Source organism: Mesocricetus auratus, unplaced genomic scaffold (genome assembly GCF_017639785.1).
Source record: "Mesocricetus auratus isolate SY011 unplaced genomic scaffold, BCM_Maur_2.0 Super-Scaffold_100676, whole genome shotgun sequence".
In the NCBI taxonomy this organism is placed as follows: domain Eukaryota; kingdom Metazoa; phylum Chordata; class Mammalia; order Rodentia; family Cricetidae; genus Mesocricetus; species Mesocricetus auratus.
The window spans coordinates 149,324,743-149,344,200 of record NW_024429266.1 but is presented as its reverse complement, the minus strand read 5'-3'; the positions used below and the strand labels follow the sequence as shown (position 1 = coordinate 149,344,200).

At 41.1% G+C, this 19,458-nt stretch overlaps 1 protein-coding gene across 3 annotated transcripts in view; it reads left to right on the top strand.

Moving 5' to 3' along the window:
• The window catches only part of LOC101829606 (aprataxin and PNK-like factor), a 59,737-nt gene that overhangs the window by 16,622 nt on the left and 23,657 nt on the right, over positions 1–19,458 (top strand). For all 3 annotated transcript variants that reach the window (XM_040738282.1, XM_040738281.1, XM_040738283.1), the window contains exons 4-7: positions 572–719; positions 1,112–1,244; positions 4,794–4,978; positions 12,658–13,010. In XM_040738282.1, coding sequence (XP_040594216.1) covers positions 572–719; positions 1,112–1,244; positions 4,794–4,978; positions 12,658–13,010 — 819 coding nt within the window. The remainder of the gene's footprint in view (positions 1–571; positions 720–1,111; positions 1,245–4,793; positions 4,979–12,657; positions 13,011–19,458) is intronic.

The following is a 19,458-nucleotide window of genomic DNA, read 5'->3' as shown; positions in this document are numbered from 1 at the left end:
GGGATAATCTTGATATGGGATATAGTTCCTGCCATTGAAATTCAAGTCTGCCTTTGAAATTTATCATTCCTTACTTTGAAGCTACTAAAAGAACATTTCAAATCTACGAATCAGACTTCAGTATACATTTCTGAAATCTCTCATCTTCAGTTTTAAAGGTCTATTTATTTTCATGTTATGTGTGTGTTTGCCTGGGTGTATGTGTGTACACCATATATATGCTTCATATGTGTGCCTCTGGCTGCAGAGACCAGAAGAGGGTATTGGACCTGGAGTAACAGATGGTTGTGAGTCATCATATGGGTACTGGGACCTAAACCTAAGTCCTTAACCACTGATTCATCTCTCCTACTCTGGCCCAGGACTTTTAAAGACTAATGTATGATGTGATAAAATATGTGGCCAGAGGGGGGGGGAAACATTTTACTATAAACTGTTTTTAGTTTTTTTAAGTTTGACAAAAGGAGCCCAATACCCCACTGAGAAGTCTTGAGCATAGAACTGAACAGCCTCAAGGTTGCCATCAGAAGTGTTGTAAAGATAGTAAACAAAGTTCTGTTTTATTTTATAGGAACAGTCAAATACTTGATGAAGATGATGTGTTGAGTGAGATGCAGAAGTCCCCTGTAATCAATTTACCTGATAAGACAACTGGAACTTCACAGCTGCAAGGAAGCCCCGAAATAACCAAGGGCAGGTGTACCGCCATAGAGCCCATGGTGAGAAACTTAGCCCCGAAATAACCAAGGGCAGGTGTACCGCCATAGAGCCCATGGTGAGAAACCTAGTCCCGAAATAACCAAGGCCAAGTGTACCACCATAGTCTATGGTGAGAAACTTAAGAAGCACCTTCCTAAGATGGTCTTCATCTCACGGAAAGACAACAGAAATCATGCATATTATAATGCCCGCAGCATTGGTCTGCTTTTGTTGTTTTTAAGTCTGTAGAGAATGTCCCATTAGACTGATACAAACCAATAGGTAATGAATTTCTTGTCAGAAATTTAACTAGTTGAGTCTACAGTTGTGGGTAGCTCTGTTAATGGTAATTTTCTTTAGGGAATCATTTTGCAAACTTACTTTAGGAATTACTGTATGGGTGCTGTTTCAGTCCTCTGCAGGTGCACGTGGGGACATCTGTGAGCACCAGCTGCAACCCGCCCAGAGGAAAAGAATCCTCCCAGCTTGGATGTTAGCAGAAAGCTTAAGTGATCAGAACCTTTCAGCACCTGCTAAGGGTGTAGGTAGGTTTTTTTTTTTTTTTTTTTTTTGCTAATGTTGAGTTTCAAGGAAACATTAAAGACAGTTTAAAGGTTTTTCTGAGAAAATAAGTATAGAGGTGGTTGCACATGGTATGGGTTAACCTGGGACTTTAAATTCTGTTCTCTCTCTCTCTCTCTATTTATTTTGAGACATGATCTTACACATGTTATGTCCCTGCCTCAGTCCCCCGAGTGCTGGAGTTGCAGTTGGGGTCTGCTATGCCTGCTTACCTAAGATTTACTTTTAGATGTGTATGGAATATAATTCAAAACATAAGCTGTTACTTTATGGCATTTGTCAAACCATCTGTCCACTGATACCTTGTTGAGCATGTAGTGTTCCTCTGTTATTGTTAGATACACTGTTAATATATATCCTCAGATGAGCTGTTAATACATATCCTCAGGTGAGCTGTTGGTGTCTCATCTGAGGTAAAAGGGCATCACAACCAAATATTTAAAAATAGTTAAATAAGATAATGCCAGGTACACAGTATGTGTGCAGTGAGATTTAAGGACATTCGTTTGGCCCAGCTTACTGTCATGGCAGACACCTCAGTGATTTATGTCTTTCTGCTGGGTAGCCATTATTTCATATCTATCTATCTATCTATCTATCTATCTATCTATCTATCCATCCAGTCACTTATTTATTTATTTCTTCTCTCATATAACATATCCCTACTGAAGCTTCCCCTCCCTCTTCTCCTTGCAGTCCTTCCTCCTACCTCCCGTCTTCTCCAGTTCCACTCCTCCATTTCCCTTCAGAAAAGGGCAGGCCTCCCAGGGATATCAACCAAACATGGTATATCAAGTTGCAATAAGATTAAGTTCCTCCCCTTATATTAAGGCTGGATGAGGTAACCCAGTAGGAGGAAAAGGGTCCCAAAAGTAGGCAAAAGAGTCAGAGAAAGTTCCTGCTCCACTGTAGGACTCAGCTGTGCACCATAACGTGCATGCAGAGTGCCTAGGTCAGGTCTATGCAGGCTCCTTGGTTGTCAGTTCAGTCTCTGGGAGCCCCTATGAGCCAAGATTAGTTGGTTCTGTGGGTTTTCTTGTGGCGTTCTTGACCCCTCTGCCTCCTATAACCCTTCCTACCCTCTGCTGCAGGGTTCTCTGAGCTCCACCTAGTGTTCTACTGTATATTACTACTATTTTGATGTGATTGATAGTTCTATATAGACAGTTGCTGTGTGGTGATTTATTATTTATGATTTATTAAAGCTTACCTGAGGATTCAGAAATCAAAGTTAGCCACAAACCATAGAAGCCTGGTTCACACTTTAATCCCAGCAGCAAGAATTTAGGAGGTGGTGGTACCCACCTTTAATCCTAGGACTCAGGATTAAGAGATAGATGAGTCTTTCTGAGTTCAAGGCAACCCAGGGTTACATGAGATTTAATCAGTTTAAAAGAATAACAGATCACATGCCTTTAATGATAGCACTAGAGTGGTATAAAAGATAGAAGCAGGGTCTTCAGTATTCAGTAGGAGGCTTTTTACACTGAGGAGAAGCAGCAGTTTGAGACTTGGTGAAGAGCTCATGCGTGGATCAATCTTTTCAGCCAGAGCTAAAGGTGAGAGCTAGTGGCCGGCTGCTTTGCTTTTCTGATATTAAAGCTTGAAGTGTGAACCCAAATATTAGTCTCTGGGTCATTTATTTTTTGTGTTTTATTGCTGAATGCTTACACAGCCTCAGGGATGAACCCGATTGGGATGGTGAGGAGAAATGAAGACAATATAAACACATGGACACACAGAAACACAAAAAATCTTGAGTTGAGTAAACTTGGCTCTGATAGAAAAACTGCAGCACTCTGGAAGCTCAGCATGCCTGTTGTGTGTGCTTGTGTGTGTGTGTGTGTAGTTGAATATCTATGTAGTGTATATATAGTTGAACAGGGCAAGGAGTCATACAGCTGAATAGGAGGCAGATTTATAACATACAGCTAAACATGTAGCTGAACAAGGAGGCAGGCTTAGGTAATCTCAGTAGAGCTGTCTCCGTAGGAGTGATCTTCAGGCCATTAATATCCAGAGGGAGAAAACTATGATAGATGTTTTCTGTACACATCGTCAGTATCCACACTCTGACTCCTGTGGAAGCTTTGCCACTCCCATGGGCTGAGACATTGCAGTCAACAACACATATTCACTCAGGGCTTCCTTTACTCCCTGCAGCCCGTGTTCTATTGACATTTATTCCCTGAACTGCTTTAAGCCCTTTGGGTGTCCTTCAGATTTAGGTTAAGAGACTGATGGCCATAGGCCACATCTGACCGTTGCCTGTTTTGGTGAGTAAACTTGTATTGGAATACAGCCATGCTCATCTGTCTGTATCTAATAGCTACTGTTTGTTATGAGGCAGAGTTGAGTAGCCATAGTAGATACCCTATAGTCCTCTACTGTAGCATGAATAATAAAAACTTGGAGACAGATACTGGGGTTAAAGCTAAAGATCAGAGAAGCAAAGTGGCCAGCTACTAGCTCTTACTTCTATCTTAGACTGAAAGAGTGACCCCGTCTCCACAAATCCTCAGATTGAATCCGATTGCAGGTCTCCACCCAACCTCAGACTGCACTCCGGCTGCCTCAGATTGCATTTCTCTCTTGTCTTCTCCCACCTTATATTCCTGTCTCCACCCAGCCATATCACTCCTGTTTCCACCACCTTAGTGCTGGGTTTAAAGCGTGTCACTCTTAAGTGCTGGGATCACCCTTAAGAGTTCTCTTCTAGACTCCATCAATTTCCTGTAGCTCAGGGTGGCCTTGAACTAACAGAGATGCATCTACTTCTGTCTCCTGAGTGCTGGAATTAAAGGTGTGTGCCACCACTGCCTGGCCTCTGTGGCTAACGAGTGTGGCTGCTGGGATTAATGGTGTGTACTACTATTGCCTGGCCTCTATGGCTAACTAGTGTAGTTAGCTTTGCACTCTGATCTTCAGGCAAGCTTTATTTGTTAGATCATAAACAAAATATCACCACATTCCATTTTGTAGATACAAACAAGATTCAGAGTTTCAGTAAAACAGTTAAAGTGGATCCAGTGTGTCTGAGCCTGGTGCACTCTGGACTTGGAGTTCTTGGCCACTATGCTGCTTAGTGCTGTTTGAGATTTGTAAATGAGTGTTTCCCAGTGGACATTACTGTAAATGTAATTTTGATTTTTCAGGTGTCCATTTCTATCACTCTGGGCTACAATCCCTTAAGATAGGGTCTCTTACTGAGTCTGAAGCTCCCTGGGTTTGGCTTCTCTGGCTGGCATCGACCCCACATGATCTTTGTCTTTGTCCCCACGCCTGAGTTCTGGGATTACAGGCCCACAGAGCTTTTTCTTGTGTTGATGCTGTATATTCAAACTCAGATCCTTAAGCTTGCATAACAAATTATTTTAGCCACTGAGCCGTTTCTCGGCCTGCGAGTCACTTGCTAGTTTATCCTTTTTAGTCATGTGGAGTATTGACCTTTGAAGATTCAGGAAGTAATTTTCTTCTTGTTCTTTGTATGTGCGTGTTTGTGTGCATGTTAGATAAGGATGCTATCCAGAGGAGTGGAAAACAAGGAACCTGCGAAGATAAAACCCCAGTAAACAAAGAACAGCATGGAAGAAAGAGATTAATTTCACCAGGAAATTTGGAAAATATGTCAGCAGAACAGGATCCTGGGAAAAAATGTAAAAGTTCTGATCAAGAAGGACTGGTTGTTTCATCCAAGGTGACTAAATACGTGTTGTTTATTTTCTTTATCTGGTATTTGAGACAGGAATCACTTCTTTTCAGCCCTTTGCATAAGAAGTGATAGAAATAAATCATGTGCTCAATTTATCAATTTATCAAACTAAGCTGCCCCCTTTTTGCATTTATATAGCTATAAACTTGCTCTCTCTGTCTGCCTATCTGTCTGTCTGTCTCTCTGCCTATCTATTTTTGTAAGAGGATGCTGGATCTCCTGGAACTAGAGTTATAGATACTTGTGAGATGCTATGTGGGTGCTGGGAATTGAGCCTGGGTCCTCTGGAAGAACAGTCAGTGTTCTTAACTGCTGGTCCATATTTCTTGCCCTCCTTTTTAATTTTTTTTGTTGAAGTTAATTTTTAATATGGAGGGAGACTTTGCATTGTAGCATAATATTTCAGAGTAGAAAAAGGTGGAGACCTCTTGGTTCAGCCTGTATTCTGAATGCCTGGTTGCTGTCATATGTGGACTTCATGTGACCACTGTGAGAACGTTGAGGAGAACACATGGCAGAGGGGTCCTCACAGTGCCACAGGATCACTCTGCTGGGACTCTCAGAGCATGTGCAGACCTTTCATTCCTCTCAGTTTGTACCAATCCTCTAGAATGCTTTGGAATAGTTTGGCAGAATTGACATTTCTTTCTTTTCTTCTTCTTTTTTTCTTTTTCAAGACAGGATTTCTCTGTATTGCTTTGGAAGTTGTCCTGGAACTTGACCAGGCTGGCCTCGAACTTACAGAGATCCGCCTGCCTCTGCCTCCCAAGTGCTGGGATTAAAGGCTTGTGCCACCAACGCCTGGCTTAGAATTGACATTTCTTAATGTCAGATATTTAGAAAGAAATGAGAACTGTCTATTACATGAAGTTTTCATTTTTTTAACTTGGAAGTTGTAGCACATTTTATTAACATAAACCAGACTTTAAAAAAATCAATAATTTTATTTAACCTCTGGGAACTACCCTCTTTATCATTCTACTCTTACCTACTTACCTGAGTTTTCCTCTCCCTCCAAGTCCCATCAAGTTCACTTTGTGTTGCATAACTGGTCTTCAGAGTGATGACTGCCTGGGTATGTGACTGATCTACCAGGGGTCACATCATTGAAGAAAACTGACTCCCTTTCCCAGAAGTTACCAAATGCCTTAGTTAGTGGGAAGATCATGCTCACCTTCTCCCTCTAGCCAGATTCTGTGTATCCTGAGCTTGCACAGGATTTGTATATACCGATGCATCTTAACAGGAAACAATAGAGGTGGCCCCAGCACAGAAAGTCCAGGCCTTTTTCTTCCTTTGACAGTGGTAACTGAAGGTGACAGTTTTCATGGTGGTTTGGCAGCTGACTGAGCTCCGTGGGTCTCTTAGTCTCAGGAAGCCAGGCTGGTCTTCCCTGGTGGAGGGTATACTGCGTCATTGAATACCAGCAACTACCTTCACTCCCACTTCTTCCCTCAGGGAGAGAGCAGACTCTCCCTAGCACCTCTCCCAGCTAGAGAAGTGGATCCAGTCTCTAAGACTCAGCATCTTTGCTTACTGATGGGGTCAATTATAATAAATCAAAACGAGATGAATTCTGGCTCATATATATTTGCCTTTAAATCTTATTAAAATGCAACTTGTATTATACAAACTTTTAGTCTTCATATATTTTGAACGGTGAATGTATCGATTCACTTTGCGTATTTTACAAGAAATTAGTTTCATAGAGAATCTAATATATATGTTTAATATATTTCAACCTGACTAAGTTTGATAATTATAAGACTTTAAGAAATGTCTTCTTAGCTAATAGGTGGGAGAGAAGTTGTAAGCAGATCCAAGTTAGTTAAGACGTTTTTGAGGTTTTGATGAGATCAAGAGAGTATAATATATACAGGAGGGGCTACAGACTCTGCTTGGTCAATTGTTCTTCCCATGAGGGTCTTGAGGGAGCTTTACCTCTCTTTGTTTTAGTAGAAAAAAGGTCCAAACTCTCATAACCTCTGTGCTGGGCTCTAGAAAAGTTGAGCCAGAGAACATGGCTGAACCTGAACCCCCAAGCCAGACCTGGTGAAGCTGACCCTCCATGCCTGCCCTGTTTCTGTCTTAGTTGTTATCCCTAGAGAGTAGTCGGTATCGAAGGGCTAGCATAGTGAAGAACAGGGAGCCAAGTTCATGTTGAGAGAAAACAAAAAGTTGGCCGGCCTATCTAGTCTGATATGTAGAGGTGCCTTACAAGACCTCAGAGCAACTGTCCAGGACTGTAGAGTAGGCATTTTCTTACAAAAGATTGGAAACGGAAGTGGAAATAAGGGGCAGAAATCCCTTCTGGCCTCTTTCCTGAAATTTGACTCATTTAATCCACAGCCTGTGTACAATTAGTGCCTTAATGTACTCCTGGGATTTGAACATGCCTTCAAGGATAACTATTGATACGTTATCCTTCAGCACCTGGGGGAGCTGAAGTCCAAGGCCACACTGCTAGGAAACTCTGGTGGACAGAGTAGGTGCTTTTGTGTACAGTGGTTTCCACTGAGCACAGTAGGCTATGGGCGAGTTTTCTGGCTAGCATTCTTTTCTTCATGAAGTTAATTGTTCTCATAGTCCAGGGTTTTGTCAGTCCTCACGGGTCTTCTGTAGTCCTTACAGCTTATGTATCTGTCCAGCTTATGGCCAAAGTGAGGACTCTTGAATCAATGAAAAGGTTACTGCTGTGGTTTAGACATTTTGTGTCCTCTAAAAACTCTGCTGAAGCTTACTCTCCCCATGCAGTAGCATTAGCAAGTGCTTGCTTAGTAGGCTCCACGCTCATGAGTAGACTGAAGTTGCTAGAAAAGTCCACAGGAGCTGGTATACTCTTTTTGCCTTTCTGTCACAAGAGGACACAAGTGCACATCCTGCTGTTCCTCTGTCATATCGAAACACGTTTGTCCTTTCTTCCCTTCTGCCCTATGAGGACAGAGTAACCTTACCATGGCCTCTCCAGAACTCAAAATGAAAGAGTACATTTTGTCGTTTATAAATGACCTGGGCTGTGATACTCTGTTCCAACAGCACAGAGACTAAGACAATAGAACTTCTCTTACATAATCTAATTAGACCTGTCACAGTCAGCAAATGGAAGCACAACCAAAACAACTCCTGTAGAAGACTGTCATAAAATTATTATTTGTCTCTTGCTGTGGTCAAAGCAAACCCAACACCTAATCACTTAGCACAGTAATGACTTAAGTTTCATACAAATTCTGTGAGTTGGCTGGACTTGGTTGGATACTTATTTTATGACACATTTTTGGTATTAGCAGTGGTGGGTTCATCCTAAGTGACTTTGCTGTCATGAATGGTGCCTCTACAAGGGTTGATGGGATATCTGGAAGCTGACTGGGCCTTCCTCCCTCCACTTACCATTAGCTAGTTAGACTAAATACCTTTACCTGACAGCTGGATTCCAAGAGGGTAAAATTAAAAGCCACCAAGTCTTTTAAGACCCAAGACTAGAACTCGTCATTTCTGTTATACTTTTTGGTCATAGAAAGTTACAAGGTTCTAGGTAGATGATAGGTTAAGTATGAAAACAAGGGAGAAAACAAATACAGCGTGAGAATCCTTAATCCAAAAGTAAAAAAAAAAAATTAAAATGCCTCAATGTCTGACATTTTGCATCCTGACAAGATTCTCAACTCACTTGGGTCTCTGGATAGTTTCAGATATTGATGCTCCTCTGTAAACCTTTACAAATACTCCCAAACTCAGAAATCGTAAGCATTTCTGGTCCTAAGCCTTTTGAATAAGGGACAGTGAGTCAACTGTTGTCCTTAAAAATTTGGAAGGGTATTCATTTAAAATTGAAGCCAGCAGTGGAGACCTTCACAGGAGGAGAGACTGAGAATGTATTGACCACCGAGGTTCTTTTAGCTCTCTAGAAAGAGATTGGAAGAGACAAAGTAAAATCTCCGAGATAAGGGAGGGAAATGATGGTCATGTTGGCACGATTAAGGAATGCAGAGACTTTGAGCCGCTTGAGGATAGTGAGGCGTCTGATTTGAGAAGCATCTAGGATGCAAAATTCAGTGCTCAGTGTCTGCACACTGGATCTGGGGAAAGGATGCGGAATAAAAGACAGGTTCTATGTTCCTAGCTGGGATAGATAGATAACGTGTCGGGAGAAATTATGGTAGAGAACATACAGGTAGGATCTCAGTTGTTATGTTTACAGTTTCAGGGCATAGACTTCCTAGGAAGCAATATTTAGCTAGTGCTTGAACTATCAGTCTGAGGCTTGGGTATGGGGCTGGGATTTTTCCATTATTCTTCCAGGAATGTTAATGGAATTGATCCAGGACTTTTAGGCAACTTATCAGCACAGGCATCCTGCCAATATCATCTTGGAAACAGCAAACCACCCTGCTGGATTTATGTTAGGAGGCAGTTCTTTATCCTACCCATCTCAATACATCAAAACTCAGACGGCTAAGGGGCAGGGAGTGCTTACTAGACAAGTTGATAGGACGTTTTAGTAGTCTTTTTTATTTTTGGTTTTACGAGACAGGGTTTCTCTGTATTGTTTTGGAGGCTGTTGGTCCAGCCCGGCCTTGAACTCACAGAGATCCGCCTGCCTCTGCCTCCCGAGTGCTGGGATTAAAGGCGTGTACCACCACCGCCAGGCTCGTTTTAGTAGTCTTAAGAGTGTGTTCTGAGTTTTAGTAGTCTTAAGAGTGCGTTCTGAGTTTTAGTAGTCTTAAGAGTGCGTTCTGAGTTTTAGTAGTCTTAAGAGTGCATTCTGATCTTCCTCACCTCAAGTGTGGCAGGTGGGTGGGTGAACCAAAATGTGAAGGGAAACGAGTCACACTGAGGATGCCGGGAAAAGGTAGTTGGATATTTATTAAGAAGTGACTTACATGAAAAGCCGAGAATTGGGTCAGTGCTCTGTGGTCTCCGAACCTCGGCCAGGATCCAAGAGAGAGCTTTCCCTTTCTTTTTCTCCTTACTTCCCTTGCCTTTCTCATATCCCTCTGTCCACGCCCCAAACGGGCATGGTCAGTGCCTCAGGTATGTAAGGTCTCCTGTACAGTAAGTGATCTTTTCTATTGTTACCATGACTCCCTAGCCACCCATGCTTAATCCTTCACATGTCCATCAAATCTTAGTAAGCAGTGAGGGATGCTTAGTAAAACTGAAGCTCTCATTCTCCTTGGAAACATGGGTACAACTTCTGTTTTTCCTGTTCCCTTCCCCCCATTCCTACCCCAGGTACTGTCTTGCTTAAGCCCATGAGCTTTGGAATTGGCACAGTTCAAATTTATGTGTCAGCAAACTTAACAATTACTGCGTGTAATGGATTTTTGGAACCATTTATAAATAATTGAAACCAAGAATGTTAAATTCTTGAATGCCAAGGCTACTATATATTAATATTGCATGGAGTTCCATAAAGAACGTTATGATTTCCAACTTTTGTGTCTCATTTGATTTTGGGGATGCGTGTGTCTCAGGTCTCTACATGACCCTAGCTGTCCTGTAACTCACAATGTACAGCCGGCTGGTCTTAAATTTAAAGAGATTCCCCAGCCTCTACCCCTGAGTGCTGGGTTAGAGATACACACCACCATGCCCCACTATCTCTCTCAGCTGCAGTCCCCTAGATTTCAGTACTGACACCTGTGATGTTTGTTAATGTTCCTTTCTCTCTAAGTCAGAACGTTATACATGTTCTTGTGAGGAACTAAAGTTTAGTTTCTAACAAACAGATTCTTCTTTATGTTTCTTAGTACTACAGAGAATTCGACTATGATGTTATAAATTTCACTCTCTTTATTTTTCATTTTAAATAGCAGAATAACACATGCTTATTGCCAAATAGGATATTCAGAAGCATATTTATTAAAAATGAAATTTGCCTCATCCTTCATTCCCATTATTGTACTGACTTTTATAGCATTGCAAAATCTTCATCTGGATTTATACAGGAAAATACATACACATGCATATATAAAGATGTGTTTGTTTCAGATATGGTCTTTCTGTGTAACTCAAGTTGGCTCATAACTTGATCCTTATGCCACAACCTCCCAAGTACTTTGATGACAGGTATGTGTGACTGCACTCGACTATGAGAGTTTTTTAATTTAAATTTTTTGAGAGTTTCATACTTGAGTATGTATTTACATTATTTCTACTCCTTCCCCCACTCCCACTTAAATTTATGACCCCTTCCTCCTCTTTAATTATCCTTGTTAAACACATATGCACACACACAACCCACTGAATCCACCTCGTGTTGCTTAAGTGTGAATGTGTTTAAGGCTTCCCCTTTGGGATTGGATGACCTATCAGAGGACAAACAGAATCTCTCTCTCTCTCTCTCTCTCTCTCTCTCTCTCTCTCTCTCTCTCTCTCTCTCTCTCTCTCTCTCTCTGTCTCTCTCTCTCTGTCTCTCTCTCTCTCTCTCTCTTTCTCAGTAGGAGTTGACTGCTGGTAGTCTTTATCTAGGGGTGGGGCTTTGTTTAATTTCTTTCATCTATGTTGGTGTATCAAATGGTGTTCTCATTATACAGGTCTCATTTAGACCATATTGTTGAGGTTTCTCATGTCTAGAAGATGTCTTATAGCAGGTGTTGTGGTCTTTTAGCTCTTAAAAGCTTTCTGTCCCCTCTTCCATGACTTACCCTGAGCCTTTGGCATAGGAATTGGGTGTGGACACTCCATTGTCACTGTTCTATGTGTTTTGACTGATTGTGGATCTTTGTGTCTGGTGTGTGCTCCTCATATCTGTGGCTTGGTTAACAAGGACGCTTATGTTTAAATGAGCAGTGTTTCAACGCCGCAGAAAGAGGAGTACTTAAGCAATTGGTTTCAAGATGAGGCTTACTGTTTATGGTGGTGGCCAGTACAAATTAAAAGGCACCCAGTGATTAGAATACCTCCTTGGTGCAGCATTCCCTGTGCCTTGGGTGCAGCGTCCACTGACCCTTGGGTGCAGTGTTCCATGCCCCTTGGTGCAGGGACTGTGTGGTAGGTATCCCATGTAAGGTTGGACTCTCCACAGTCACCTGCTGTCCTCACTCTGAGCAGTTGTAGTTTTCTGTGAGAAGAAGTCCTTTGATGAGAAGTGAGACTGCAGTCATCTGTGGGTGTAAAAGGTCAGTATCAGAGGGCAGTGTCTATTTTCTCCACTTAACAAGATGCCAGTAGTTGGGCTTGATTGGCTAACCTGACAATTATCAGAGCGTCTCAAAGGAAGCTGCTTACTTTCTCCAGTCGGTCATAGAATACCCCCATGCGGATTTATCTGTAGACATGAAGCAGCTTGGTCATTGTGTCATGTGAAAAGTACCATTATTTAGAGAGAAGTAAGTGGCACAGTCATTTTTAAGAAATCAGAAGGACAGTGTTGTTGGACAGTGACATTTAAGAGCTTTTTGAGTTAGATTATGTGTCAATGAAATAGAGTATCATAACTATAAATTGATATTGTAAGAATTACAAATTGTTAAAAAGTTTTCAAACTAGAACCAGAAGATGGTGTCTTTAGTATCTTCAAAGCTAGAGGCTTGAAGTTACAAGCTTTTTGTATCATGGAACTTGTATTTTTTGTTCTCTTAAGCTTTAATTTATATATTCCTTCTTTTTTTTTTTAAAGTTTGCTTTTTTAAATGATGTTTTTTTCTGGATTTCTTTTACAGGAAGTTCCAGAATCATTGTCTTCGATCACATTAAGTGACACAGATATGGGTACCATGAAGATAAATGAACTGAGTCATGCAGTTCCAATAGAGGAACTTGGAGAGGTCACTAACCACAAAGCCATCAGCAAAGCAACAGCAAATGAAGAGGGTGAGACAGTGAGGCATCCTGAGAGTCATTCAAGCGTCCAAAGCAAGTCACTCCCCGAGCCTTTGCAAGGATTCCACCCTGAGTCCAGCCCTGCTCCCTCCGGTCCTGATGCTTCGCACACAGTGGCTGGTTCAGTTCTAGGCACTTCAAAAGAAAGCAAGGTGCGGAGGGTGCCCTGCATGTATGGGGCTAACTGCTACAGGTAAGACAGACCTGAGGTAGCATTGCAGCCCTGTGCGTCTCCGGGTGCTGCTGTGCGGTGCTGTGCTGTTGTTGTTAAGAGCCTCCTACACTGCTGCCTTAACGTCGGGTGCTTCACTGCATCTCCACTGGGTTGCACTTTCCAACTGTGCATTCTGGTAAACCCTGCCAGAGCTTTTAAGATACAACGGGGAATTAAATGTTTTATTTGTAGACATGCTGACTAATGCAAGGGCCTGAATACCTGGGAATACAGACTTCAAAAACGGAATCACACAGACTTAAATACCTGCTCATCTAATGTCTTAAGTTTAAAGAGATACTTTTAGAAATAGTTATTGTACCTGCCCATTAAGATAATTTTAGATTGTGTTTAGGCATTGTATTGTATGTATTTTCACATTTTTCTATAAAATAGAAATTTTTTCTACTCTGAAAATTATGAAAATGAAAATTTTACGCATTCATATTTTCATGCATTGAAGTGGCAACCTTAGCTTTAGACCATGGGTTTATAGTAGCGTGTGCTAACTAGTCTGTTTCCATTGCTTGCCATCCCACGGTCAAGCTGTGTCTGTGCAATGCATCCCCATGCCGCATGCTCAGAGTCCTTACACCACATGTTCTGTTCATTTCACATTCTCATTATTTCCTTTTAAAATACATTGTTATTTTAGAATTAGAGTGACTGTGTTTTTCAGTTTCAACAGTTCTGAGTTTTTTTTTTAATTTTTTTTAATTTTATTTTAATTTTAAATAGCTTGTTTTACATGTCAATCCCAGTTCCCTCTCCCTCCCCTCCTCCCCTCCTCCCCTCCTCCCCTTCCCCCCCCCCCCCCACCCTATTGCCAAATCCTTCCACATAGGGGATATCTAGAGTCTGTCATTTTACTCTGGGTAGGGTCCAGGCACTCCCCTAAGAGTCCAGGCTGAGAGAGCATCCCTCTTTGTGCTATAGGCACACGAAGACTGTTTGTATACCAGGGATAGACACTGATCCACAGCTCAGGGCCCCATAGGTTGCCCAGGCCTTCTCGCTGACACTCACATTTGAGGGGTCCAGATCAGTCCCATGCTGGCCTTCCCACTGTCAGTCTGGGGTCCAAGAGCTCTCCCCTGTTCAGATCAGCTGTCTCTGCTGGTTTTGCCAGCCCATTCTTTGCCAATTTGCTCATCACTCCTCTCTCTCTGTCACTGGGTTCCTTGGGTTCAGTTCAGTGATTAATTGTGTGTTTGCCTCTGCTTCCATCAGTCACAGGATGAAGGCTCCCGGATGGTTATAGACATCAAGTTCATTATCAGGAATGGGCATTCAAGGTGGTCTCTCCACTATTGCTTAGCTTGCCAATTGGTGTTATCCCTTTAGATCACTCGAGGTCGCTCTGATGCCTGATCTGTATTCAATCCTATGATTCCCTCTTCCCCCTATTCTACCCCCACCCCCTCAATTTCCTGTTCCCCCATGACCAACTCTCTTCCTCTTCACCCCCTCTCTTCTTCCCAGGTCCCACTCCCCCCGACCCCTCGCCGTGTTCCCCATCCATTCAGGGGATCTTGTCTCCATCCTCTTCTCTTGGGTACTATGCATATATGCATATCTTTTAGGTTCTTTCCTGTTTCCCAGACTCTCTATCAGTGGAAGTGCAAACTGGCACTATCCTGATCCGTGTCTAAAATCCATATATGAGTGAGTACATACCATGTTTGTCTTTTTGCGACTGGGTTACCTCACTCAGGATGGTTTCTTCCAGTGCTATCCATTTCTCTGCGAATTTCAAGATTCCATTGTTTATTTCTGCTGAGTAATACTCCATTGTGTAAATGTACCACATTTTCTCTATCCACTCTTCAGTTGAGGGGCATCTAGGTTGCTTCCAGGTTCTGGCTATTACAAACAATGCTGCTATGAACATAGTGGAGCAGATGCCCTTGTTGTATGAACTTGCCTCATTTGGATATATGCCTAAGAGTGGAATTGCTGGGTCTAGTGGTATATTAATTCCCATTTTCCTGAGGAATCTCCATACTGATTTCCAAAGAGGCTGTATGAGTCGGCACTCCTACCAGCAGTGGAGGAGTGTTCCTCTCTCTCCACATCCTCTCCAGCATAAATTGTCTTCGGTGTTTTTGATTTTAGCCATTCTGACAGGAGTAAGATGGTATCTCAGAGTTGTTTTGATTTGCATTTCCCTGATGGCTAAGGATGTTGAGCACTTTCTTAAGTGTCTCTTGGCCATTTTAGCCTCCTCTACTGAGAATTCTCTATTTAGCTCTGTACCCCACCTTTTAATTGGATCCTTTGGTGTTTTGGAGACTTGTTTCTTGAGTTCTTTGTAAATTTTGGAGATTAGTCCTCTGTCAGATGTAGGGTTAGTGAATATCTTTTCCCATTCTGTGGCCTGCCTTTTTGTCTTTTTGACTGTGTCCTTTGCCTTACAGAAGCTTTTTAGTTTCAGGAGGTCCCATTTGTTAATTGTCGATCTCAGTGCCTGTGCCACTGGTGTTATGTTTAGGAAGTGGTCTCCTATACCAACTCGTTGAAGAGTATCTCCCACTTTCTCTTCTAAAAGTTTCAGTGTGGCTGGATTTATGTTGAGATCTTTGATCCATTTGGACTTAAGTTTTGTACAAGGCGATAAACATGGATCTATCTGCAGTCTTCTGCATACCAGTACCCAGTTATGCCAGCACCATTTGTTGAAGATGCTTTCTTTTTTCCATTGTACAGTTTTAGCTTCTTTGTCAAAAATCAAGTGTTCATAGGTGTGTGGGTTAAAATTAGAGCTTTCGATTCGGTTCCATTGGTCTACCTGCCTATTTTTGTGCCAATACCAAGCTGTTTTCAGGACTATAGCTCTATAATAGAGTTTGAAGTCAGGTATGGTGATGCCTCCTGAAGTTCCTTTATTGTATAGGGATGTTTTAGCTATCCTGGGCCTTTTGTTTTTCCATATAAAATTGATTAATGTTCTTTCCAGGTCCTTGAAGAATTGTGATGGAATTTTGATAGAGATTGCATTGAATCTGTAGACTGCTTTTGGCAAGATTGCCATTTTTATTATGTTGATCCTACCAATCCAAGAGCATGGGAGATCTTTCCATTTTCTGGTATCCTCTTTGATTTCTTTCTTTAAATACTCAAAGTTCTTGATATACAGGTCTTTCGCTTCCTTGGATAACATTATCCCCTGATATTTGATGCTGTTTATGGCTATTGTAAAAGGTGAGATTTCTCTCTCAGTCACTTCATCGTCTGTATATAATAGGGCCACTGATTTTTTTGAGTTTACCTTGTATCCTACCACATTGCTGAAGGTGTATATCAGCTCTAGGAGTAACCTTGAGGAGTTTTCTGGGTCACTTATGTAAACTATCATATCATCTGCAAATAGTGAAAGTTTGACTTCTTTTCCTATTTGTATGCCCTTGATCTCCTTTTGTTGTCTTATTGCTGTAGCTAGAACTTCAAGTACAATATTGAAGAGATATGGAGAGAGTGGACAGCCTTGTCTTGTTCCTGATTTTAGAGGAATTGCTTTGAGTTTCTCTCCATTTAGTTTGATGTTAGCTGGTGGTTTACTGTATATTGCTTTTATTATATTCAGGTACATTCCTGTTATCCCTGATCTCTCTAAGACCTTTATCATGAAGGGGTGCTGGATTTTGTCAAAGGCTTTTTCAGCATCTAGTGAGATGATCATGTGGTTTTTCTTTCGCAGATTGTTAATATGGTGGATTACATTGATAGAGTTTCTAATGTTGAACCATTCCTGCATTCCTGGGATGAAGCCTACTTGATCATGGTGGATGATATTTCTGATGTGTTCTTGAATCCGGTTTGCGAGTATTTTATTGAGTATTTTTGCATCAATGTTCATGAGGGAAATTGGTCTATAGTTCTCTTTCTTAGTTGTGTCTTTGTGTGGCTTGGGTATCGAGGTAATTGTAGCCTCGTAGAAAGAGTTTGGCAGTGAGCCTCCTGCTTCTATTGTGTGGAATACTTTGAGGAGTATTGGAATTAGCTCTTCTTTGAATTTCTGGTAGAATTCTGCACTGAAGCCATCTGGGCCTGGGCTTTTTTTGTTTGGGAGACTTTTGATGACTGCTTCTATTTCATTAGGGGTTATAGGTCTGTTTAGATTGTTTATCTGTTCTTGATTTAGTTTTGGCAATTGATATATATCCAGGAAATTGTCCATTTCCTTTAAATTTTCGAATTTTGTGGAGTACAGATTTTCAAAGTATGCCCTGATGATTATCTGGATTTCCTCAGAGTCTGTTGTTATGTCCCATTTTTCATCCCTGATTTTGTTAATTATCATGCTCTCCCTCTGTCTTTTGGTTAGTTTGGACAGAGGTTTATCTATTTTGTTGATTTTCTCAAAGAACCAACTCTTTGTTTCATTGATTCTTCTCAGTGTTTTTCTGGTTTCTACTTGATTGATTTCAGCCCTCAATTTGATTATTTCCTGGCGTCTGCTCCTCCTGGGGAGTTTGCTTCTTTTTGTTCTAGAACATTCAGCTGTGCTATTAATTCTCTAGTATGACTGTTCTCCAGTTTTTTCATGTGGGCACTTAGTGCTATAAACTTTCCTCTCAGCACTGCTTTCAAAGTGTCCCATAAGTTTGTGTATGTTGTGTCTTCATTCTCATTGAAATTGAGAAAGTCTTTAATTTCTTTTTTTATTTGTTCCTTTACCCAGGGATGGTGCAATTGTGCATTGTTCAATCTCCATGAGTTTGTAGGGTTTCTGCGATTTGTGTTATTGTTGAATTCTAATGTTAATGCATGGTGGTCTGATAAGATGCAGGGGGTTATTCCAATTTTTTTGTATCTGTGGAGATTTGCTATGTTTCCTATTATGTGGTCAATTTTAGAGAAGGTTCCATGTGGTGCCGAGAAGAAGGTATATCCCTTTGTGTTTGGGTGGAATGTTCTATAGATGTCTGTTAAACCCAGTTGGGTCATAACTTCTAGTAGTTCTTTTGTTTCTTTGTTAAGTTTCTGTCTGGAGGTCCTGTCTAGCGGTGAGAGCGGAGTGTTGAAGTCTCCTACTATTAGTGTGTGAGATTTTATGTGCATTTTGAGCTTTAGTAATGTTTCTTTCACAAATGTAGGTGCCTTTGTGTTTGGGGCGTAGATGTTTAAAATTGAGACTTCGTCTTGATGTATTTTTCCTTTGATGAATATGAAGTGTCCTTCTTCATCTCTTTTGATTGATTTTAATTTGAAGTCTAATTTGTTAGATATTAGGATTGCTACACCCTCTTGTTTCTTGGGACCGTTTGATTGGAAGATCTTTTCCCAACCCTTTACTCTGAGATAACGTCTGTCTTTGATGTTGAAATGTGTTTCTTGTATGCAGCAGAAGGAAGGGTTCTGTCTTCGTATCCATTCTGCTAGCCTGTGTCTTTTTATAGGCAAGTTGAGGCCGTTGACATTGAGGGATATTAATGACCATTGATTGGTGATCCTTGTTTGTGCTTGATTTATTGTTAGTGAAGTTATTTTGTGTAGTTTCTCCTCCCTTTTTCTTTTGGTGTTTTGTAAAGTGTGATTATATATTGCCTGTGTCTTTGTGAGTGTAGTTATCTTCCTTGGCTCTAGGTTTTCCTTCTAGCATTTTCTGTAGAGCTGGATTCATGGATAGGTATTGTTTAAATCTGGCTTTATCATGGAATATTTTGTTTTCTCCATCTATGGTAATTGAGAGCTTTGCTGGATATAGTAGTCTGGGCTGGCATCCTTGTTCCCTTAGCATTTGTAGGACATCTGTCCAGGATCTTCTGGCTTCCATCGTTTCCATTGAGAAGTCAGGTGTAATTCGGATAGGTCTGCCTTTGTATGTTACTTGGCCTTTTTCTTTAGCTGCTCTTAATATTTTCTCTTTACTCTGTAGGTTTGATGTTTTGATTATTATATGGCGAGGTGAATTCTTTTTCTGGTCGAGCCTATTTGGTGTTCTGTAAGATTCTTGTACTTTCATAAGCATATCTTTCTTTAGGTTAGGGAAGTTTTCTTCTATGATTTTGTTGAATATGTTTTCTGTACCTTTAAGTTGAATTTCTTCACCTTCCTCTATACCTATTATTCTCAGGTTTGGCTTCTTCACAGTGTCCCATATTTCCTGGATATTTTGTGTTAAGGATTTGTTGGTTTTGAGATTTTCTTTGGTTGACGACTCTATATCCTCTAATGAGTCTTCAACACCTGAGATTCTCTCTTCTATCTCTTGTATTCTATTGGTGATACTTGCATCTGTAGTTACTGATCGTTTACCCAGCTTTTCTATTTCCAGCATCCCTTCATTCTGTGTTTTCTTTATCGTTTCTATTTCATCTTTCAATCCTTCAACTGTTTGAGTTGTTTCCTTAATTTTCTTGGTTGTTCTTTCTTGGTGCTCTTTAGATTCTTTGAGAGATTTGTTTATTTCTTGAATTTTTTCCCC